The sequence below is a fragment of the Photinus pyralis genome, unplaced genomic scaffold (genome assembly GCF_008802855.1).
Source record: "Photinus pyralis isolate 1611_PpyrPB1 unplaced genomic scaffold, Ppyr1.3 Ppyr1.4_LG8, whole genome shotgun sequence".
Classification (NCBI taxonomy): domain Eukaryota; kingdom Metazoa; phylum Arthropoda; class Insecta; order Coleoptera; family Lampyridae; genus Photinus; species Photinus pyralis.
Window position 1 is genome coordinate 21,705,155 of NW_022170819.1, and position 25,994 is coordinate 21,731,148.

At 37.9% G+C, this 25,994-nt stretch overlaps 1 protein-coding gene across 3 annotated transcripts in view; it reads right to left on the bottom strand.

The window, feature by feature from the left end:
* LOC116178538 (potassium voltage-gated channel protein Shaw) overlaps window positions 1-25,565 on the bottom strand; it is a 30,473-nt gene extending 4,908 nt beyond the window's left edge. For all 3 annotated transcript variants that reach the window (XM_031498055.1, XM_031498054.1, XM_031498056.1), the window contains exons 1-6: window positions 25,425-25,565; window positions 25,163-25,373; window positions 24,997-25,114; window positions 12,306-12,500; window positions 4,956-5,705; window positions 4,716-4,908 (exon numbers count right to left, since the gene is read on the bottom strand). In XM_031498055.1, coding sequence (XP_031353915.1) covers window positions 4,716-4,908; window positions 4,956-5,705; window positions 12,306-12,500; window positions 24,997-25,114; window positions 25,163-25,371 — 1,465 coding nt within the window. In that variant the 5' untranslated portion in view covers window positions 25,372-25,373; window positions 25,425-25,565. The remainder of the gene's footprint in view (window positions 1-4,715; window positions 4,909-4,955; window positions 5,706-12,305; window positions 12,501-24,996; window positions 25,115-25,162; window positions 25,374-25,424) is intronic.
* Between the last annotated feature and the right edge of the window lie 429 nt (window positions 25,566-25,994).

Consider the following 25,994-nt stretch of genomic DNA (forward strand, 5'->3'; position numbering starts at 1 on the left):
TGAAAGTCACTGACGGTACAGTACAAAATAAAGTTTAGGTTATGATTATACTTATTTGCAAATGTACAATGTGGACGGATTGCTATGAACCTTGACAAAATGTACTATCCGTTTGACGGATCAACGCAACGGATGAACGGACAGCTATGAACCCACCTTTTTTCAGTAACATCTCCAAACGTATATCCTGATCCGAATATAATTAGTACGTACATTTCAACTGAAAGCTTCTAATGCGAAATCGGATAGCGTGAAGCTTCTCTGTTCCAATTACTCCTTCGTCCCCGGGGGTTCGACTTATCATGGCGCACGTATATAAAAGTACATCAAAAATTTCGTGGCATTTATGACGTTCTAATTTTCAATACCTATAATATAAAATTACGTCCACCATTACTGTACGCCGATACGTGAACATCGTGGATGCTAGTAACGTTAGGGCTTCGTATCGGCATGATTCTAAAGCTTACGGTATAGTGGTCGTAAAAAAGTTACGTCTCGTCGCGTCCAGGATGCCATTGCCATAAAGTAGGGTGTACTTTTCTAGGAGAACTATATTTACGATGGTGTGTCTGTAAATATCGAAGGCCGGCATGATTATGTGTTTCTATTCAGTAACAGAACGTGGTAAAATCTGAGTTTGGTGCTTACATGCGAAATTAATTAATGACGAAGTTTCGACTGCGAAACGAGATCGTCAATTGGAGGCAACAGACCACTTCTTAAATAAAATTAACCTCCCTAAATAAGTCCTGGAAGGCATTTATGGTTCCAGAAATTTTTGATTTCCAACTGTTTTAAATTACTACTTGGTAATCACCCCAGAAGCTATTGCTTACACGAGCACGGAAATATTGTATCGTCGCGGTTCTTTCGGAAGCATGGCGTTACGCTTTCTGTTTAAGCCCCACGTTTGTGCGTCATTTGCAATAGATTTTTTGCATATAAAATGTTAGTCGCCGTTCAAAGTCCAAAAGTTGGTCGCCGTTCAAAGTCCAAAGTTTGCTCGCCATTCAAAGTTAAAAGGTCGTTTGCCGATCAATCAAAGTCCACGTGTTGACCGCCGTTCAAAGTCCAAAGTTTGCTTGCCGTTCAAGCTCAAAGGTTGGTCACCGTTCAAAGTTCAAAATTTCCTCGCCGTTCACAGTCCAAAGGTTGCTTGCCGTTCAAAGTTCAATCAAAAGTAGCTCACCGTTCTGTTTCGCAACTGGATTAAATTCAGAAGTAGACCAAAGTTCAAACGTGAATCAAGATTTGTTTAGACGCAATGACCGTACTCTAAACTGAAGGCAAGTTCAATGACATATTAAGATACACTTTAATCGGCGCCTTGCACGTATATTAAAAAATCATCACCAGGAGGCGAGCGACTCTTAAAGTTTCATCTGAACTTACTAGGTTCCGAAAAATATTTGAACTTCACCTTGATCTACTTTTCAAGGTGACGTCCAAGAGGCGAGTGTTAAGGTACGGTTTGACTGGAACCGCCGGCGGCGGCCGTTGCCGGTCGATAACGTCAAGCTGGTATGATTTCCTTGCTGACCGTCAACAAAGACAAGGAAACCAAGTCTAAAAGAACGAGGGGTCGAGTCCGCCGTTGACAGCAACCGTCAACGTGGCCGACGACGGCTCCAGCGATCCGTACCTTTACTCATTTTCCGAACTCACTACGTGGCATTCGAGAGAGGGAAATGCTTAGGAGCGAACGGGACCTTTGAATTTCAAATTAACCTAGTTTTTAAGGCCAATCGACCTTTACACTTCACCTTGGTATATTTTCCAAGGTCGTCACCAGGTGGACAATGACCTTGAACAAGTCCATAACCGGCCCTATATAATAACTGCTAACCAGAAATGGAGACAAGTTATGCTTTCAAATGCAATATTGTGGTGGGACACACGATAGGGAGCCCACATCACATCACAAAAGAGCAACGAAATCAGCACAGCGCCTGCGCGCGCGTTGCCCCCACGCGATTCGAAACGGCCCTCCCTACCATAGGATCGGTCTTTATAAGGCGACGCGCAAGCGTAAACTTTGATTCTAATGGCGACCGTACACGTCTACTGCACCGCTGCATTTCTGTGGTTGGCTCATATGAACCGTAAGTACTTGTAGTTAAGGCTGATAAATGTAGGTACCCGTGTCAAACGTATCGTCGATTGCTACGTCCTTCCGTTGCGATCGTACGGGGAGAAATGAATTCCGGCTCGTCCCGACTCAGTTGAGTTTTAAAACGAAATTAAACACTACAAAATCATTTTTGAAAATGCATATTCAATGTTTAGAAAATTTACGAAATCTAGCATGCCGTGTGGTGTCAGGATGCGCGGTTTCGCTTGTGTTACACGGGGAGATCGTATCGCGCAAAATAATCGAGGCAACGAAACCTAAAAATTGCAGGCGTGGCTAATAATTATTTATATTGAAAAAGTATCAGTAGTAAGTATTGTACCGGGTGACACAATAAGATCGTTCCTCGGCCATATCTGGGGAACCGTTCGTCGTATGGCTTAGGCGTAAAAAAAATGGTTGGGTAAATCGGAAATGAAGAATCGCTGGAAAACATTTTCAAGTTTTAATAATGATCACCAGAGGGCGTAACTGTTATCTTAAATTTTCAAAATGCATTTTCTTTTACATTTCGCATAATAAACAAAAAATTTTTTTCGCATTTTTAAAGAGAACAGTTTATCCTATCATTTTCGTAAAAACAAAAGCTCAGTTTTTTCAAAAACAAAGATGGCGTGGGGCGTTCAATTGTTTTTGCAATATGCTTTAACTTCTTAACCGTTTGACCGATTGTAACAAATTTGATGTGGTTGAAAAGAGCATTCCTTGGGCAACAAGAATCAAAATATAGTTAATTTAGTTGAATCCTTCTCCGCCAGGGGGCTAGTTTTGACACCATGATTCAAAATCCTAAAAAAATTAAAAAAATCAAATGGAATGATATGACTTTTTCTTTATGAAAAAGTAGCCAAATAACATCCAAAGAAGCCAAGGAAAATCGTTGTTCAAAGTCTCGTTCCTAACCTCAAATATTGAGAAAATGAGATTAATTAATTAATTAAAATGCTTAAATTGTATCTTAAATAAACACTTTTAGGTAGGCCGTTTAAAATTAAACAAATGAAACACGATGCAATATAAAATAATAACAGCCGTAATTTGTAAATTATTCTGCTGTGTTGACAGTCAGAAAGTGCAGTTTTTTGAATTTGAAATCTTTTCTAAAATGTCGATTTCTAACCAAGAAACATTTAATATGCTGGCGGCGATGGTTCGTGATCGATTCGTATAACGCAAATAGAAGATGCGGGCAGCGATGGTCGCATTTTAAAAATACTCAGAATATATCGCCAGCATATTAAATGCTTCTTGGTTAGAAATCGGCATATTAGAAATGATTACAAATTCAAAAATCTGCACTTTCTGAATGCATATTTTACAAATTACGGCGGCTATTATATTATAATGCATCGTGTTTCATTTGTTTAATTTTCCAAGGCCTACCTAAAAGTGTAGGGTGCTTTTCTTTCGCGCCATCGACAAATACCGGAAATACGTAAAAAGTAAATTTAAGATACAATTTAAGCATTTTAATTAATTAATTAATTAATCTCATTTTCCCAATATTTGAGGTTAGGAACGAGATTTTGAAAAAACGGTTTTCACTGGCCTCTTTGGATATTACCAACGGAAGGTTCGTAGCATTTCTTACGGTATAGCGGTCTGGAATTCTTTTGAATCGGCCCTGATATCCCAGGACCGCGAAAGTCTACAGAAAACCATCTATAGGCGGATACCATTGTCAAGTTTCGTTAGACATTATTCTTCCCCCTAATGGTATTGGCACGCTGTGGTGGTTTTAACTTCCTTTGCGTCGATCTTTATATGTACATGGGAACCGATATAGATGTGGGAACAGTTCCCCAATTGGTTTAGATCAGATTTAGTCAATTTGACTGAGGACTTTGCCATCTATTGCCATTATTCTGGAAGTCGAAGAGTTGCTTTCAGTCCTAATTATTGCGCGGCGGTCGGAAGTTCTTTTGAATTGGCCTTCATTTTTGGCCTCTTGGTAAGTGAGACCCATTAAAAATGGGTGATGGTCTGAACTATCATCTATACAAAAACAATTGGTACAATTTCATTGGTTCCTAGCCCCTTAAAAATAAAATGATCACCAAGTTAGTCCAAACCAGGGTCCAAACAATGAAGGTACCAACTCATAAATCGAGCGTTCGTACAGGCGGAGTACGCAGAGGACTGTGGGTTCCGTTTCCGAATTAGTTTAGCGGTATTTTTGGTTAATCCTGTTCCAAGTGTGTTAGTGTAACATGAGGCGAATGATATATAGATAAAAATCACAACGATCAACACAGTGTCATACACACACGTATAGTGTAAATTTAGCAAAAGAAAAAATCACTTGGTTAGGTGCCGAACCTTCGCTAAAGCATCTGTTGGTTGTGTCGGCTGTTGCGTTCCAGCATAGGCGTAAACTGGCCGTCATCTATCTCTACCCCTATTTGTTAAATGGAAAAATTTAAGAATAATGCTTTAATACATCGTCTCGACTTCCTTGACAATCGATGTGTAATGGTGAGAGTGCTTCAAGTTGATCATGCAACGAAACCCTAACACGCGAGACGTCACATCGATTTTCAATGGGCGAGTGTCAGATACGGTATCAAAAAACTACACCAACCTGTCTTAGGGCCGATTCCTAGCATATCCTTGGGATGATTCGTTTTGACTGCGTTCATTCTTCGATGCTGCGGTCCCATACCCGGTGGACCAGGAAGACCACCCGGAAGAGCTCCTTGGCCGGGTAACCGTGGACCCCTCGTCGGTTCAACGGGCAGAACTCTTCGGCGTTTCTTGGGTAATTTCGCGCGCGCCTGTAATTCTCCCACTGCAGGACCGATTATGTAACCGACGGACTTACCTGCGTATGACTGTAGTACATGGCGAAATTGGATACGATGACAGGCACTGGTAACGCTATCGTCAGTACACCAGCTAAAGCACACAAAGCACCCACAAACATTCCAATGTAAGTCTTCGGAACCATATCTCCATAACCCACAGTGGTCATCGTGACCAGAGCCCACCAAAGGCCCAAAGGTATACTCTTGAAATCATTATGTGGATTCGCCTGTATGCGCTCCGCGTAATAAACTAAGCTAGCGAAAATAACTATACCCAAAACGAGGAAAAAGACTAACAGGGTAAGTTCCTTTGCAGACGCCCTAAACGTTTGTATTAAAATTTTTAAACCGGACGAGTGTCTCGTTAACTTAAACAACCTCATAATGCGAATTATCGAAAAAAACTCCATAATATCAGCGTTTTCTAAGTGCGACGCAAACTTCCTAAGCAATAAGTCAATATAAAAACTGGCGGTCGCAATGTAGTCGATTATGTTCACCGACGAGTTAATAAACTCGCATTTGTTCGGCGACGCTACAAATCGCACCAGAATTTCAAAGGTGAACCACGCGTTACAGATACACTCGATGTAAAAAAAAGCGACGTGAGCGTCCGTGTCTATTTTATCGACGGTGTAGTCTGTACCGTTGGCGGCTGTGCGTAATACGACCGACTTTATAACCGGTACCTTCATATCCGGATGAGTTTTCAAACAGAAGGATAAGATCGATACGCAGATGAAAAACACCGACATCACTCCGATAATCTGAAAAGCAAAGAAAAATTACAATTAGAATGCATGGATACACAATAAGAACGTTGTATGAGGCGCTTTCGTGCGGAAAATTACGAAGGCACGCAATTTTTTTTTTCGTAATATAGGTTTAATCATATTTCAGTTTTAAGAGATTGAAAGTTTTTTCTCATAAAATTCGTTCGCCGTGTATTTAATCACGGATTACCCAAATAAGATCCTCAGATTAGAATTAGGCAATGGGTTATAAAAGTACATTAGTAATAAAACCGCATAGATAGGTAAAAAACCACGCGTGAAATTATAGTAGGACTTGTATGTAAACGTGTAAATATTGTAAATAAATTAGTCTTTGAATGAAAGCCATTTTGTTCAATTACTCAACTATAGGGTGAGGATCAGTCTACAATCGACACCAGTGACAAATCTTTTCAATCTTCTATCGAGATTGATCACTTTTTTGGTTCATGCTCATTAAGTCATTTCCGAATTCTATAAGCTTCTAGCTTCTACTGTTTTTGTAGAAATCGCCTTTCCCTCCGTTAAATTTTTAATTCTTTTAACTCTATTCTTTCGTTTTCCTTGCTTACATTCACTTGTATTTTGTCCAAATTCATTGCATTTAAAACACTTGATTCGTAAGGACTTTGCCCCAGTTGCTCCAACAAAATTAAGTCTTGCTTAAAGTTAAGTCGAACTTAAAATATATGGCAACGATTATTAAGACAATCGTTGCTATGGTATTTAAGTTATGCTTAACTTTAAGGGATACTTAATTTTGACGGTGCAATTGGCCCTTTGAGTCACACTTACTTGCGACGTGTCTCTTTTATCCACAATTATAACAGATAATGTCGCTCATTCTTTCACTCGACCGAATTCGCAACAAAAAGTCCTTTCATTTATATTGCCTTCGTAATTAGTCCATTTTCTAGTACATGTGTGCCGTATCGATCGCCAAATCAAGATTTAGAATCAATTTATTCCAATTGTATCTTTAATTAATAAACACGTTAATCATTCATGTCGATATTCTTTCAACATTCCTCTTATAAAAAGGTATAGTAAGCAATTACATTTCATATACAGTCTATTATACATAAATCGGAATTTTCTAAGCAAGATTATTTCTTCGTTAATTCAAATAACAGCGACGCTATAGATTAACATGTATGCACAAACAGTCTAAAAAAAATCGCAAAGCCTTAGAAATTGTCGTATCTCGTGTACGTTCTGATGCCTAGGAAAGTTTTCGCCAGAATTTAATTTTGATTTGCCTGGCGGTACTCCAGAACAGTCAATTTCCCTACACAGGAACTTATATTTTGCCAACTGAAATAGTCTACGTCGTCCATCTACGCTAGAACCGCGGCTGAAGCAGAAGTTCATCAGTCATAAAAAACAAGTATAAATTTAGCACAACTCTTGTGCAGATAAAGCGCATTTTTTTAACCGAAATAGCTTTTGTTTTGACATCACCAATGGATATATTCCTTGCAGATGTCTCAATCGCCCTTTGTGAGTACCCTCTTCTGACAATCCGTTCTTGAGGTATAAGGGAATATACCCGATCACGATAAGAGGTCGAGGAGGAAATTAATTCCTTTCGTAGAGACCTTTCATTAGAGTAGTACGAAGGAAAAAATAGTTCCCCCCCCCCCCCTCCCCCTTCGGCCCATACTTTGATAAAAGAAGGGCAGTAGTTGGTAGAAAACGGTTCCTTTCGTTGAGACCTTTCATTTATTAGAATACAATGAAAGATAAAATTAATTTTTAACCCCCCCTCGGGTAGAACATGTGTCCGCCCTCCCCCCCAACTTTCTAAAGTTAAAGTTAAAGGCATGCAAAATCTGAGACCAATTGGTTGTCGTACGTAAAACTTGTGCACGTTTTACTCTCAAAAACAGCATCTCAAGAAATAATTCGTGGGGGCCCTTTTAAGCAGCGAAATTTGATGGACGTCTGGCACACCGTCAAGGTATAGGCTACCTACTGCAAAAAATTCCAGGACTCTAGGACGATTCCTCTAGAAGTAGTTCGAAACGGTAGAAGTGGGTCCGGACGGACAAAATTTTCATAAATTTTTATTCTTATTTCAATAAAAAATGCGCTAAAAATCAAGCAGTTAGTGCACCGCGTTCTGTCAAAGTCATTTTGTTTATTAAAAGTTAAAAGTTATGTACCGTCTTAACAGTCAACGGTAACTCGTCATTTTGGTCATCGAGTTAATGTTGTTTGTAATCAAGATTTGTCTGTTACAGAAAAGTGAATTTCAGAAACTGTCAGCGTTTGTGTGTGAAGTGCGCCTTGTTTATCGCAAACCTTCATACGGCTAGATTATTAGGATTCTTAGGATTATTAACAGAAAAAATTTTACTTTTAAGATTTTCTGATTTTATTTGTCGAACGCCCGCGTGCGATTGTCCAAACAAGCTTTGTAAGCACTTCTTTCTTTGAGAAATTTTGTTTTAATACTTCATTTCGTGTGTTTTGCAATAAATTTTTGTCTTTGTCAACCACCTAATTGTGTGTTTATTCGAACCCATTGTGCGACCAAATTGATATTTTCGTAGCCAAGATTTATTTCAGGTGTTGATCAAAATGGTTGTATGCAGAATTTTCGGATATTGATCGAGTACACTGAGTTTCTCAAATCATAGATTTACGTCAATATTGGGATTTTTATCTGTATCAGAATCATGAGTTATCTCGCCGACATTCAGTCACTCCAGTTTGGAGATATTCAAGTTTTTACTTCGCTACTAGACATGTCTGGTTTAGACGTTCCAATCTCCTTTTGAGGGAACCTTCCTCCGACGTTCTGCAGATATTTGCAGTCAAAGTGTTGATATCACCAGTAGATGTATCTCGCACGAACGTCCCACGTGTCCTTTATGAGTACCCTCATCCAACACTTCGTTTTCAAGATATATGGAGACGATTCATTTTGCCTTTGTGAGTACTCCTCTCCTATCTACCCTTTCGAGATATTTGCGCTTAAAGTTTTTATATCACCAATGGATATACGAGTACTTCTTGTACTTCTTCAAACGTTCCAATCGCCCTTTGTAAGTACCATCTTTCGGTACTCCGCGCTTGAAATGATGAATTGTCACCGATCACGATGAGGTCGAGGAGGACTGTGGTTTGTAGAAATGAATTCCTGTCGTTGAGACCTTCCATTACAGTACCATTTGATAAGAGGGCAGAAAGAAGGGCCTTTAATTAGACCTTTAATCAGAATACAATGAGAGATAAAATTAATTTTTAACCCAATTTGATGGCCGTCTGGCACACCTTCAAGGTATAGGTCATTTCCGAGGTCGAGAAAAGCTTTTACTGTTTTTTTAAAAATCGCCATTTCCATCGTTAAACACAATCTTTTTAACGCTATTCGAATTTTACGCACATTCGCACATTTTTCGTCTTTTTTTACACACGCTTGCATTCAGTCCAATTCTGTAACTTAAAATAATCTTAGCAACTTGCTAATAGTGAAGGTAATTGCTAGATGAGCAATATTTGTTAAAAGTGGTATTCTGTACTGACAAACTTAGCAATGTTGCCTAAAATTTTAACAATTCAATTGCTTGACCCTAGCAATAGGTAAAGTGCTGTTGTTAAGTCTTAGCAAGTGTATTTCACCCGCTCCAATATGGCAGGTGGTTGGTTTAAATACGAATTTTTAAACGCTGTTGAAGATTCAATTCTTATCATAATTCATCTAGTTTTTAATATCGTTTGGAGCAGTTCTTTCCAGAACTAACATGGCATTTTTAGCGCATTTTCCAAAGAAGTTGGGTGCGCTACTGAAGCCACTTTCTCTGTCCGTCTGTCCGAGACCTTAACTACTCCTACAGTTCAAGATATTTAATTCATTCCTTTTGCATTCGGTAGCGTATAACTCTGGCATCTGAGCCAAGCAAAATCTTGACGATCAAACGGCGCAATGTCAACTTTCCTATTTATAGATATTTTTTTGAAATTGTAAACATAGATGTCTCTAGTAAAGATAAGCATATCGCATATTGTAAACATCAGATGTGGGCATGTGCAAACTGCGCAACTGCCAAATTTCTTATTTCTTATTTATAGAGAAATTTTAACAACAGATGCTTCCAGGAAAGATAATCGTATTGGGCACCTGAACCAAGAAAAATAGTAACAATTACACTGCGCGTCCGCATTATGTCCGTTCAGTGACCTTTTCGGAACTACTGATCAATGCATGATACTACAAAGTTGTAGTATCATGTGATCAATGCACGGAAAATGCGCTAAAGTTAATCGTCTTAGGGCGAAAACTTTTTTACTTGTTTTCTACTTTGTTTTCTAAATTGCCCACAATTAGGGAATGTTGCTTCCATGTTGTTCTAGCACCACGCTGTTTGGTATCTGTATTTTCCATGGCGAGCAAATACAAATTACAAGTCGCACATCACTTTTAAAGTCACCAACGCGTCTATCGGTTAAACTTAAATCAAAAATACAACTAACCTTACAATTAAAAAGTTTAAACAGTTGTGAATTTAGGTGGTAAGAGTTCAGTAGGTTCAGTAATGCGTCTAAGTTTACGCCCAGTGACAACACTCTGTTACTAAGTTCTGACTAGTTCGTAGCAATTTGACGAAGTGTAGGAATATTAGCAACATTGCTCAAGTTGGTAGTTAAAGAATGACAAATTTGTTATCATTGCTCATAATGTTGCTAGAATTTTGTGTGAGCAATCTTGCTATAGTTAGCAATATTGCAAACTTGTTAGTTACAGAATTGGACTGGTGTCCAAATTCATTGCTTTTAAAACACTTGATCTTTAAGGATTTTTTGTCACACTTACTAGCGACATGTAAAATTGTCCCCAATTATCACAGCTAATGTGGCTCAATCCTTCCTTGCCTTCCTTCGAAGTACAAGCCCAGTATTTTGCTTTTACGTACCTATGTCGTCATCAATTCCATATACTTCGTACTCAATGTGACCCTTTCCACCAATCTCATTCATAACATAAAAATATGCCTCACATTCTCATCGTATCGCATTTTTCGGTGAGACAACAATTTATGAACGTCAGTGCTACTGAGCTTTGTACAAAATTTTGTTAATAAAGCGCCCGGAATTAAGCTTTCTCTCTCTTATTGTATGAAAAGTAGAGCTGTCGCTTTCAGTAGCCTTTTGGTGAATATAAATTTCTACATCTGATTCCAATTCATTAACTCAGCTGCTTCATAAAAATCTCTGATCGCCTTTTCAACAGGACACTACTTTCTCCGTACTCGCGTCGTTTTTTTGACGTCTCTAAAGTTAAGGCTAAATCTTTCACTTGATTTTCCCATAGGTTCATTGACGGTGCTGAAACTGAAACACATCCGTCGTATTATGCGTATTTATAATTATATGAAATTTTTCTGCTTTAGGCGGAAAAATGTTGGTGCAGAGGTTAATAGATTCAGACGAGTATAGCAATAACAGAACACGAATTACAAAAATACTTCAGTTATATTCACAATATATAAAACTACAACACGGAGAATATGTAAATGGAACATTATAATGTGTCAGACGGACACACTCTACAAAAACAATCATACGTGCATTTTTCTATACAGGGACATTTATTACGAAGTAGACATAGGGATTTACGTGTATTCACGGTACACTTATCGTGCGTGTAGTGTTTTTCCCTATGTTTACTTTTAAATGACAAAATTCGTTCTGAATACTTCTTAATAAATATCACTGTATATCCAAAAGTCTACATGATTTTCTAACAAAAAATTATTCCTTAGACAGTAGATGGACTGCTAATTAGCCCTACGCTTTCAATACAAAATGGGTGGTCACGGGTATGTATATCTCAGTGTATACTAAAGTCGTGTAAACACACTTCGGAAATAATGCCGAAGATGAGAGCGAGCCACCCTGTAGTAAAGAAAAATATTTGTTTAGGTTTTGGAAATAGCAATAGGGAAATCCTGTATGTAAAATCATTCAAGTTGTTTCATAGGGTCTGGGGAATTTTATTTCAAATAGACACAGATATGAAAGAAGTTGATGAATTGTCATTTTATATTTAGTGAATTATTGTAAAATTAGTAATTGTTTAATTAATTTAATTTTATTTTCTTGTCTAAAGAGCTTAAACAAGGGAACATGTAATCGAAATGTAATTATAATGTGAAAAGTTTAATCTGGCAAAGGATTGAGTGAAAAGGTCTTTAATGGTAATTGGTTCTGTGATAACAATACCACGTGCGAGATAAACAACGCATGTGTTTATCAATACGGGCGACGGAGCATAGTTTCGAGTATCGCCGGGAAACAACGATATGGAATTTATGAATAGGGGTGGTTGCTCCTTTAAATAGGAAAACGAAAAAATAAACGATCAGCCATTGTAATTATAACCTCATCAAACAAGTTATTGGGTTACCAAAACAAGCGTTTTAAGATTCCAAAATAGTCTAGTTCTTAATTCTAAGATAAGTCAGTACTTCAAAATTTGAAATTAAAAATCCAATTAATCGTATTTCACGTATTCTATTTCTGTGCCCCTTTACCAACTTAGCCCATAATCAGGGACGCAGTTCTAAGAAAAAAAGTATCGCAGCTCACCTTTGCAGCCGTAGACGAATACGGCTCATCAAATAACGACCATATCTTAGGCTTCGTATGTTGCCACCACGATAAGGTACCCTTATAATAATCCTCCTCGAATCCAAACTTTCTCGCAATTTCCTCGTCGCTCGGCTTCTCCGTGTCCAAATCTAACCGATCCAGAACCGCCAACGTCTCTTGCGTATCTCTGTGCTGGAAAATGAAATAAAAGTTCAATTACCTACCCAATGAGATTTTCTTATAACACTAAAGAACTGAGTTAAAACGTTGTGTGAAGTTGTAACGTTACTGATTTGCAATTCAAATTTTGATCCTCTTGTTAAGATTAAAATGGAATTAACCCGTGAATGAAGGAGGAAAAAGGAAACACCGAAAATTCAATTTTTCTTTTGATACTCACTTTACGAACATGGTTTTTAAAGATTGAATACCGCGGTATTATTATAACGTAGCTGTATTTACCTGGAATATACGTAAGCGACGACGTGGAAATGGAAAATTACGGCGAAATTCGACATCTATTAGCGCTGTCTTCAGCAAATACCGTCAGTAAATTTTGCATGACTAATTAGTGTACTTAATTTAATGCCGAACTCGTTGTTTTTGTTTATTTAAACCGATTTGTTTCGTTCTGTTCTCATTAACGGGGTAAAGTAAACTTTAAATCGGCTTTTGTCTACTCGATACTGATTTTGTACAGTTCGAGGGTTTAACAAGGGTGGTCTTTCATTGATTTATTTTCCAATTAATACTTATTAGTTTTTATGCTACTCTGTACTAAAAAAAATATTCTTGTGGCACAAGAAATCAAACATAGCTCGTTAAAAGGGATTAGTATTCAAGACCTTTTTGTGAGGGTTTTGAATGAACATTTTGTAGGCATCAAGAGTAAATTTAGACCTTTCAGTTAGACGGTCGGTAAAACTAAAACATACCAAATTTTTTGGTAATTCTTGGAGTATTAAATGTTCTCTTCCAAACTTCAAAAGAGGATTTTACCTCCTTAGACGGTCGTTAAGCGATTGCCAATATTTCATATCGCCTACTCATACTCATACTCATACTTATACTCATACTCATACTTATACTCATACTCATACTCATACTCATACTCATACTCATACTCATACTCATACTCATACTCATACTCATACTCATACTCATACTCATACTCATACTCATACTCATACTATACTCATACTCGTACTCTTACTCTTACTCATACTAGTAAATATACAAAAAAAAGTTTCATATAAATCGATCAAACCGTTTCGAAAGAGTTCGACCACGCAGTTCTGTATAATTATGCGATTCTTCCCTTTAGACAACATTAAGTTGTGCCAAATTTTTCGTAATTCTACCTCCAAATCGTAACCTTCTAAATGGAATTAGAATTTGAAACTCTTTCAAGAGCAAATTTTACCCCTTAGGCGGTCACTAAATCATGTTATTTTTTTTAACCTAATCGTAACCTTCTACCAGAAATCAGAATTTTAAACCCCTTTGTGGTGGTGTTAAATGAGTAAGGCAGTCACGCCAAACATTTGGGTAGTTCCACCGGTGAATCGCATCCTTCTAAATTAGAATTAGAAACTTTGTTTTGGCAAGTGTTTGATGAATATTTCTAAAGATTGAAAGCAGGGATTTGACACCATAAGACGCTACCTAACTCATGCTAATTTTTTTGGTAAATCTAGAGCCTAATTTCACCCCCTTAAACGGCCGTTTCCCTCCAGCAAGTGTCCTTCTTTATATTAGTTTTATAATCCTTGTCACCCTTATCTCTCAAACATGGTCGCTTTTGTACCTGTTGCATCCCCAAACTAGAACTAGTTATTCATTTGAGAGTTCCTTCCAAGAAAATTATCCTAGTACGCCCTGTATATAACTATTTTACCTGTCCCTGTGTATATTCCCACTTGTTATGTGCGGCGCACGAGCTGCCGCATTCATCGAACAACAATCTAACGAGAAGAATCAAGTTGTCGCTGTACAACCGTCGATAAAAATGAACGTGTTTGTTAAGAAGCAGCATGTCATTTTATTTGTACCACACGGCGAATTTCCTCGTTATAATCGATAGCACCGTCAAACTAGAATCGCTATAACTAGCTCGTAATCTACGCTCTAACTAGTAGAAAATCAATTAACGCCATCGCCGTCATGGTTTGTTTATTGCACTTTCTTCCCAGAAGACTGAATTCGAAATAAGTCCTTTCATTCTAATTCCTTTCTTAATTATTCTAATTTGTAGTACTTATTGTGTCGCCGTATCGAACGCCAGATCAAGATTTATAATCAATTATTTTATTTGTATTTTGAATCAATAAACACGTTAAATCATTCATGTCAATATTTTTTCATCCCTCTTGTACAAAAGTAAGCAATTACATTTACTAATAAATTTGGAAGCGCTTCATTTGGTCTGATTGGTCCATTCTGACTGGGCTTGGAGCAATATTGGACAAGAAATATAGATCGAAGCACCTTCTTGAGCTGCTCTGTATTCTTGGGTTCACTTGCTTTACAGTGCTTATAGGTATTATTTACTAATGAAGCGGACGATGTACTGCCTGCATTTGACAGTTTTTACTGATTTAAAGATATAATTCAGGTAACTTATCGATTTTAATTGTGGTGGGATATACAAATTGGCGGTTTTTTTGAGCAAATCCTTCCCAATTTTTCTTGCCATACATTTAGCAACACCACATTATTTCTTTACCACAACATGTATTTGTATAGACAAAGAAAAGAAGGTAAGTTCATCCAAGGAGTTAATAACCTAAGGAGCAACTACAAGTCAACGGGTCAGTAAGAAAAATCAACGTCTACGTTACATTTTCAAACCTATACATTGTGACCCATCGCATCATTCAAGCAATTTTTAAATTTCTGATTTATTTGAGCCTATTGAATGTGGTTCGGATTTAGAATTAATTTTTGTTTCAAGGAATTTTCAATAATCAATCAGTCAAATTCAAGGAACAGATTTATAACTAAGAAGTTTTTTGTGGCAGTCCCACGTATCCACAAATGTAAATTATATTATTAAGGCGAAATTGCATCATGTCAAGGGGATTCCCTTGAGAGAATTAAATGTAAAATGAAACTGTCACCATTATCCCTTGTATTAGTGGCACAGCGACAAAGGAATATGAAAATTTATACCCTTCATGATATTTACATTACAAAAGACAAACACGACCTCGAAAAAGTTCTTTCGGAGGGTGAGTACAATCCATAAAATCGAATGGGCTCCTTGTTTGTCTTTACGAGAGATTTATTATATTAGAATAACCCCAGACGCACAGATTGAAAACTCTACGGAAACTCAAACAAGGTCGTCCGCGTGACGTTTTATGGAACTAGACCGTGTCGGGAAAGTAACTTCATTGTAACCAACTTAATGATTACCACTACTGTAACTGAAATGTACATTCAACTCCTGACAAAACCGTTGTCTGAAAAGTTTACGGCTGGTAATTACCCACGTTGCCAACAATGCGACATTGGATTGATTTGCTGAACAGCACATTATCGTAAAAGGGCGAAGCATCAACCTATTCGGTTTCCTCGTGCAATTTTATCTAATTACATTCCACACTTTGTACAACTAGTTCAGGAAGTAATCGTTACTCCGAGTGTAGTCTGAATGGAAATTGGAATTCGCAATGGAACAGAGTGGCTACATTTAGTTTTGTCACGCCGATAATCTAAATGTTCTTCTTGTTTTAATGGAAAAAGTTTATATCATTTTCGGATTCTTTGTTAAGAATAGAGTGTCTCTGTATAGCAATTTAATTTGGAATATTTAGAGACTTGCCATTTGTGAGAAAGCGTACAATAATTTAGAATGAACAGAAACGTACAAGTATGTAACGACTTCTCCAAAATAATGTTGGAAATGGAAGCTCACGCAAAACAACCACAAATTCCGGATTACATATCAACAATTTCAAAGGAAAATTTAAACTGAAATAGAAAAACTCCCCATGACCCAAGACAAATTTGAGTTAAAGGAAATATGAACAAGATTAAGGAACATAGTAATAAACAGATCCAAAAGGACCGGTGTAATGTTCTCAGTCAGAAAAAATGGCGGAATGGTTTTGTAACATGGAAATTCAATTAGTAACGTTCATCTACCATTAATAAACGGTGTAATCTCAAAATTTTTAGTTAGCATTTTTTCATAGTCTTGATTCCCAATTAGCTGAGTTGCAAAAGTAACCAAGGAAAGCTAATTTCTGGAGTATAATTTAAAACCACACCCAGACAGTGAGACGACCATCAGTGATTAAAACAAGGATAAAAAAAACCACTACGTTTCATTCCAGAAAATTGACTCTGGAATGTTTTTACTCTGAACATTCTCTACCTGCACATTCGTTTAAAGAATATTTTCACGGAAACGTGTACGCCTCGAATTTGCTTTTGGGAAATTCTCTTGGAGAAATAAACTTTTCGTTTATTCATGCAGGTGAAAATGGTTTTCTGCTCTGCTGAGTTCTGCTCTAAGGTTTTGACCTCGATCCTACGTCGTGGCCTTGAAATTTCTCCAGTAACCTCCCAAGGTCGTGACCTCGGTGATGGCATTGTTTGTAAAATGTCGGGCCCTGGGATTTCTCCGACGGAAAAGTCATTACTTTGATAAAGGGGATTTCTCGATTGCTTTTGTTGTTCAAGATCGTCGCCATGGCGCCGTAACTAAGGAGTGACTTTCTTTATGGACCAATTAAAAGCGAAACCGCAATCAAAACACAGATCAAATTAACAAACCTCAAATAAATCCGCCTATTTTACTTAATTGAAGGTTCAATATTTTACAAGTTCTGAAGAAATTGTACCGTCACCCAATTACTAATTAATTTAAAAACCGTTGTCGTCTGTATCGTTCGCTTGTGTATTTTGAGTTAGCCTGAACTGTATAAAACGAAACTCAAAAACGTAGGGAAAATTCCCGAGCACGACGTTGCACCATAAAACAAGGTCACTATTAGTTATGTTACCGAGAAATCTCCTTCGCAAATGTATTTGAAGGTCATTAGAGTATACAAGGTTAACTTGATAATTATAAGGCGATTACTAACTGTTACTGGTACAAAACGTTTATTGCTTTGCTTTGCTTCGCTCGACGCTTTGCTTTTGCTCTTTTGCTTTTGCTTTATTTGTAGTCATTTCATAAATTGAAATAATAGCGCGCCTAAAAAACAAGGTCACGCCTTAGTTACGGCATCAAGACTACGGCCTTGGTTCATAATCCTTAGTTACACAACCGAGAATACCCTCCACGAGCTTGTACCAAAAGTGAGGGTCATGGCATTGGTTCAGCACCAAATGTCATGACCTTGGACAGCATCCAAGGTCATGACTTCGCCCTTGGGGAACCCCAAAGTCAAAGTCCATAATCCAAGGCCACGACTTTGTGACGGCGACACCGGGGGAAACGCCGAGCCCATGACCTTTGGCCAGTTCAAGGCCACGATCCAGGCCGGGAGGACAGAAGTGGGGGGGGGGCGACTTTTTATCGCAAAGTTTGTGCTAAGGTTAAGTTTTAAGTGAACACCACAACTTTTACAAAGAACTCAGGAATGTAAAGAAGGTAAAGTTACTCATGAAGAGTGCATTTTACCTCGTACATGGGACATTAGCAAAATCGAGAGAGCCACTGACGGTTACGTGACGTCATTAAGCCCCCCAGCTACGATCATGAAATTAATGGGTGGAGGGTACTACTTAATTAAACGTTTTCAACAAAAAATTGCCGGAGAAGCGCGAACTTTTGCACAATTTTAATCAAAAGTTCGCTTCATTTCGTTTAAATCTGAGGTTATGTTACTTATATTTCAGCATTCTTAAGTTGGTGACAGACAGGTGATAACACGGATACCTAACTAAAACTAAAACTAAAAAAACTCTCTGAACACGGTTCACGTGAACTCATTCTGAACTTTTAATGTCCCCGGATGGGTAGATTCACTATTGGACCTGATAGAATTATATGATTTTTTTAAACGTTGATGTCGCACTCTGCTATTTCGCGTACTGATCGATACATGCGTTTACGTCGCACCGTATCGATGTGTTTATTTTACATTCTGTGCGCTGGGTTTCAGTTATCACATCCGTTAGTATCGAGCGTACGAAATCTCGGCAGAAAATATAGTTTATTATAAATTATTTCGTAGTAATTAGAAGAATTTGAGTACTTGGACACAACTTGAAACATTCAGAAGGACGCTCAAGATACAATTGAGCAAAACTACAGGAGAAAATGAATCTTTAGTGTAGGTAACAAAGAAATGCTAACGAAGCGTCACCCTTTCTTTACAAAGCAAAAAAAATTTTTTTTCGGTGTTAATTTTTTTAATATGGAGTGAAATAATATTCGTCGAACTCTAAAGTGCAAGAAAAATTGCTAGCTCACCGAGAAGAATACCCTAAAAAATTTCGTTGCTACCCTGTAGATTTTTCAAAGACGGGGATTCGTGTTTGAATACCAGTGACGCCCAGAAAAGGACGTATTTTGCCAGTTTAGATGCCAAGATTAGATTTCGCTTTTTGCCAAGTTCGAGGACGGAGTGCCGTCAGTTTGAGTTTGCTTGTTTCCAGTTTGTAAGCCAAGTTACGGTCCGTTTGAAGTTGGTTTTCGCAACTATCGAGGTTGAATCTTACCCAAAGCAGGGACCCGGACCGGACCGAAAAAGAACCGAAAACCGGACCGAAACCGGTACTTTTTATTGGACCGAAAACTGAACCGAAACCGTTATTCCTTCAGAAATGGAAACGTATTGAGAACCCGAATCCATATTATTTTTTGCGGTTCTTTTCGGTGTTTTACGGTACTTAACAAATGCGCAGAACCGAACCGAAACCGGGCCGGAACCGTTATAAATATTTTCGCTTAAATATAAACAGAACCGGAACCGATGTTTCATTTGGGTCCGGGTCCCTCGCCCAAAGTCCATTTTAATTGTTCATCAAAAATTAGTGGAAGCCGGATTGGGATTTGAGGATTGTGAAATTACCCACTGTCTACTAAGAGGAAAATAATATTGCGATTAGAGTAGCACCATTCCTCTGTGCTGGGGTGAGGATTTGTGCTGGGAAAATCAGAATTATAGAGCTAGCTAGCTTTGTAGTGTTTTGCCTATGGTCCTCTTTGACCTGGCATCAGTGGACACAGCAATGTATACCTATGAACCCAAAGACAATGAAATTGCGCGGCTTTATGGTTCAGTGGTAGAGCGTTGGACTATAAATCCGGAGGTCGGGTGTTCGAACCTGGGTTGAAGTCAATTTTTCATCTGTGGCAGAGATGGGAATTACCTTAGACCAGTTTCGAGCATTCTGTCGGCTACTCCGAATTAGGTTTTCCTTCAGTTTTCCTAATTCGTAAGGTAAATACCGAAGTAGTATAGAACAACTTAAGACCTTATGCAGAGGCATCTCTAAAAAGCATTATGCGGGTCACTCTGTAATTGAGCGCAAGCCTGTTGAGGGCCCAGAACAAGAGAGGAATAGTAAATAAATAAATAAATAAAATAATAAACTACACGTAACACCTTTATACAAACACTACACACATTCCTACTTTTAACAGATAGTAAATAAAACCCAAACAGGTGATGTTCTCGAATCTAAAACTTGATGCTAAATGCTCCGTTATACGTCCAGCTTATCTAAGGAGCTCCTCAAAAGACACTCGAAAATGAAAAATAACAACAGAGTAGGTTTACAGAACCTTCAAAGTTCAAACCCACAAATCGACTAAACTCGTACAGTAGAGGGTTAACGATGTATATACTTCCACTCATCACAACCGTTCCATTTGCGTGACCACAATAAGGTCGGAAGTTGGACCTATACCCGAAATTAGAAGGATAATTGTCGTAGTCCCAAATTTTCATATACTTACGTACACCCTACTGGCCGTCTCGACACGGAGCGCTTTTGTTCATAATTTAGGCGCTGCGGTTTCGGTCTATCGCGAAATTGTTTCTCTGTATGAAACTCGCAAACAAAAGAGAGTCGACCTATTTTACGAAATTAGTTTTAGAGCGACGAATGTCGGTCCCGAAGGACTTTATTGTGGACTTGATTATTACCTACACTTGGTTAGATCTCTATCAGCGGAAAATCCGGTAGTCGGCGACTATCTTTCGCTACAATTGAAATTTCTCGCAATATCGCTTTGTCCATTTTCGTTCCAGATTCCTATCAATCATGATTCATGACATACGATTTAGAGAGAAGACGCGAATTATGAAGAATCTCGGTACGCAACGGCACGGGCCCCGTAAATAGGCGTTTAAAACGTGCGACGCATATGGGGAGGCAAATTCCGGCTTTTATTTACAAGTTTGTTGCAAGAAATATTAATAGATTGTTTTACATACAGTGATATTCATTTATAACTAGACATAGGGACTTGTGTATTGTTCTCCCTATGTCTAGTTTTAAATGACAAAAACTCTTCTGAAGGACGCCTAATTTTATGCAACCAAAATAACTTCTTTCGTATTTTTATTTTCGTTCGTGTGCCATGTATTCACTTGAAGAAAAAGTTGATATGGTCAGTTGGTATAGTGTCAGTACAGTAGCATAGTTTAAGGAGCGTAAGAGACCTATTTTCTGTGTTGATTACTTCAAAATTAGTGGTTGTTTAAATGCGATCCACATAAGACACCGTAAACAACCCTTAATTTTAACGGAGGATATGAAACTGAATGTTTTAATTTTTGTGGAAGAAAATCCCATAAGAAATAAGAAATAGCGGCCGAATTTAATATCTTTTCATCATAACCTAAAAACGTACTATTTACTGTCGTTTTCTTACTAAAATCTAGAATGAAGCGGAAAAGTTGTCTGCGCCATCGGGAGAACACGAGCAATATGTGGAAATTACCGATTCATTTGATGTATGTACTGACTTGTTTGTAAAACTGTTGGCTCGAAATCACGAACGAAGGACGAGTTACATACCTTGGGGACAAGATTATGGTAATAAAAACTCTTCGGTTTAGAATCTATGTGTGATATAGGTATGAATTGCACTAATTTTGTCGTAGCATTGAATTTGTTTACAAGGCCATGCAAATGCTCTTTACAAAAGGATTTTATACACCTTATCTCAGAGTCTTGGTACCTGCTTACCTGACCCATTGTTCCTAAAACTTTTTATTGCCTCCATTTTGCTCGCTTGGTGCTAGTTTTGCGGTATTATAGAAATTTAGGCTCTTCTCATTTTTAAGTTATTATAGACCGATTATATAGGGCGACTTCGATTTCATGATGTTAAATTGAAAATCCTCTTCTGGCTCAAACTTGTGCTTATGTCGGCTATTTTTCCCTTTGGGAAACCTTTTGTGTTCTTATGGTTTTTTAGAATAGACGTCCATCTTGACACAAGAGATTTTCTACCGAAGTGCAGCTTGGTTTTGGTCTGCCCTATAGCGTCCTGATTTCAGTTCAAAAATGTTGCAAGTGCGTAGTGGGCCAAAATTGTAGAGCACTTTTGACTAATTCTGGGTAAGTACTGAAATTAAAAGAAATTCCCCAATGGCTTTTTAGTGATTTCGAAACAACCCTTATTTGTATACTCTTCTGCTACTACTAGATTAAAGGAATCAAAATAAATTAAAACGAAAGAATTTATATTTATGCCTAAACAAAATCGAAACTATATAAATACCACAAATAAAGACTGGGAAAGGAACTGCATTCAGTGCCGAAAAACCCCGTTCTTCCATACCTCAAAGCAGTAGAGACCGGAATGGGTGAAGGCATAAAGCAAGGAACCCTTGCGTATTTTGAAAAGGCTAAAGATGAAGAGGAGGAAAATGTGAAACTTCACAAAATCCTTGAAGAAGACCTCTAATAAACCCTGCGAAATCACACCAGTATGTCCAAAAGACCAAAAACCATTTCCAAAAATCCAGGACGTCTACAGAGCTCGGAGGATCTCTGAAGAATATCTGAAATTCTAAAGAAATTATTGGGATTGAAAACAACGTCAGGGGGGCGTTTTTCGGCTGAAATAATATTGAAGTGGGCAATTTTGTGTTTTAATTTAATCTAAATCTAGAGAATTTCATTACGAATAAGCACAGAATTGGTTTATTTAATCCGAAATGGTTATCTTAGTGAATTCCTGTTAATTGCATAGTGTATGTTTGAATTGAATTTGTTTATTTAAATTGTGAGATGTCAACATTGCATGTAAGTTTTGCGATAAGGAATGTTTTCGGACGAAAGTTAATTTTTTTAATACTCACGTTTGTTTGGTGCTGATAGCAAAGGACACAGGTGCACGTTTTCTTTTGTGCGTAATTGCGTTATGGAAGAGGGGACGCTTTACGCGCTCCTTATTGGGCATTACATTTGAAATTGGCGGAAGCAGGAGTTTGATGCTTCTGTGGAAGTGGTGTTCTGATAAATACGAAATTAAATAGAGAAACGTTGCTTGTCAACCTAAAGCGACTGTCTCACGGTACGCTGTTAATCTCGCGACGGGAAAAGAGCGTGTACGTTTCTCTACGCTAACTTTATTGGCCATATTAGTTATTTGAAGACGCAGTTTCGTCGCAATCATAATAATCTGTGCTGATGCAGTTAAGTTAAAGTCCGTAAAAAGTTTAATGCGGTTTATCCGTTTACGGAAAAAAGTTACGTTGATTTTGGAAAATCAGGCATAAGGCATAGGTAGAAGAAAGAAATTTTGCCTTTGAATTAAACAAACAGACTCGAATGATTGAGTTCAATGAAGTAGAAAAGAAATGAGTCTGCCAACGATTGCGTTTGTGCCGCTGAATGTCGTAAAACCGTTGTTTTGACCAGATTAAATGGATTCTTAAGAGAAAACTGTAAGTAATTTTAAAACGTTCTATGTTTATTTTGATAAACTCGTTCGCAATTTCGCAAAATCCCTTAAAGGATATCTAACAATTTTCTGAAAAGTGTTTAATGATTATTGAATCTTAGAAGAACTTCTGAAGATTCTTCGGAAGAACTTTACTGAGCTGCTTTGAAATATAACGGAATAGTCGATGACGAATATAAAAGAATTTTAGGAAGTTACGTTTTACCCAATTATCCAATTACCTACACAGGTAGATACCAGAAAGCTTTACCTATCGGTAAATGGCATACTTTCAATTTGATAATATAGTCCCTAGTCAGATTGTATTATATCTAGAAGGAAAAAAATCACAAATAGAAAACTGAATTCCGGTGGATTGCTTCAATATAATAAACATGAAACGGGAATGTACATTTTTGCTGGGATTGCTCATCGCCGGGATAACCGAAGCCGGGAAGTAAATGGTCGCCGATATGGCTTGTCGTCGAGAAATCGATACCAAGATGGTCATCACCGGGATGGGAATCGTACGGATGACCGTGGTCGTGCTATTTTAGTATATTAAGTCGCTGCATAAGTGCAAATTTTGCAATATTTGTCATACACCTTCATTTCGCTTATAATTAATGGTTATCAGCTAGACTAAGGTTGCAACGGTAGCTCTTAATTTGGATTTAATTTTTTGAATTTTTTATAAAGTAGCCATTTCGGAGATTCCTAAATGTGCATTGGAGGTTTGTTAGCAGAAGGTGGGCAGAGTAGTCGAAGTGTGGCTTGGTAATTTCAAGGTTCGCAGTTTAAATTTTTAAGCTGACAAGACAATCATACTTTGGTTCTGCGTATTTAAATTCTATCGATTATTGTTCTCATAATAACTTTAGGCAGTCTGGGGACCAGATGTCGGAGTAACAACAGCTAAAGTGGGTATCTTATTTAATACGTAGGGCAGGAACCAGGAAGCAAACGAATCAGTGATAATCGTTTGTCGTTAATAAGAAGCGTTAATTACTTCAAATGAAAAGGTAGAGATTATTAGTGGGAGAGTATTGTATTGACTCGGGTTTGGACTATAGCGTAATCAGTGTGTGGTCCAAAATTAAATTTTTCTGAGATTCGGTTTTTCGCTAACAGCAACTCGGGTGCGGGTTACCAGAGCAAAATGTGTAGTCTGAAAGTAAATTGTTCTCTGATAGATTCGGTTCTGAGTCACGGTGGGGCTAGCATCAGAAAAGAAAAGTAGAAAGAATTCGGTTCGGGGTTATTCGAGCCGCCCATTCATAGTTTTTGCATTATGGTATGCGCAGCGAAAAAATCGTATAAGATTTTCCACTGGGAATGAGATTATTATGTAAAGTAGAGCCGATAAAATACTTCAGCAGTTGGGTAGGTGAATTACTGTCGCGTAAAATTATTATCTTATTCAGTCAAGGACAAATCAATTAATCGTGCCGTTTTTTACTACAAACGACTATTGTTTGCAGTAAGTTCGGGACTGGCGTCCGTCATCATAAAATTTAGGAGCCGTGAGCCAGATTCGCAGTTCACATTTATTGACACAAATATTTATCGCAATTTTATAACAAGAGAAGCAACGGAACCTGGTGAGTGCAACTCTCAATGTTATTTATGTACAACCAATTTTGTTTGGAATTTCTGATATCCTATTATATTGTTTCGCGGATTTAACCATTGCGTATGCTTTCTATTACTAAAATCGTGGAGAATTGTGGGAAATTTGGTGTGTGGTTGTTTAATAAAAGCTCATCGTATCATACCTGACACCTTCAGTAGGTAGACAAACTGAAACTGAAATGCTACACCTACCTGTGTATATGTCATCCAACAACAAGGCTCGACTTGATTAGCATCGAGTCCCCAGAATTCGAGCTCCTCTTCAAACAACGGACCGCACACGTCGGATGGATAATGAAGCTTTCCCGTTCTGTAACAATTCACCTGACGAAGTTTCCGCGTTACGAGACAGTTTTACCTATAGTAATTGAGGACCTGGGCGAAGACTCCGGGATGCCGATCGAAGAAGTATTCGTTGAGAATGGGATCGTAATTAGCTAACGCCTCCGTGAGTCTCGAGAGACGCGTCGCCGGTATCTTCTTCAGCGTCGCCTTGTACGTCTCGTGACGTATACCGCCCACGTTTAAGACGACGCGGTTCTCCGCGTCCATATTTATTAAATTCATGGCTGAAATATTAAATCTGACCTTAAGCGGTGAAATTATTCGCCATAACTTACTTGCGCGGGATGGAAGGGTGAGTGGAGGTGCAGTAGCTGTCAGCAAACTTTAATTACTTGGAACGTCTTCATCTGAAACAAACAGGCAGATATTAGCCCCTTATACAAAATAAGTAAGTAAAGTGCAGAGTAAAATATTGCGTTGGCATTTGACGGAAACGAAACGTGGGTGTCTTATATTCGTGTTGGAAATAGTAAAATTGGCCAATTTGGCGTAGTTGTTTTTAAATAACAGTCACTACGTCATTCACAGGAATTAATCAATTGGCTTAGCTGTTATACGAGAGTCGTGCGATAAGTCTAATGTTTAAATCATTAGAGCGCTATGTAGTCAAGGTTTGATACTTTTTCTATTTGGGGAATGTGTCGGAGAAGGAGAAATGATAGAGTTTGATTCTGTTACGAAAGAACCAATGGGCTTTAAGTATCGTTTTGTTACGAAACGTTGCAAGTGCTTTTAAAGGCCACTTATACACTCAATTCGTATTGTATTTTTATAGTACATCTGGAATATAATTTCAAAATAAGGGAAATAAAATAAAATCATATCGATAACTACTGATTAATTGG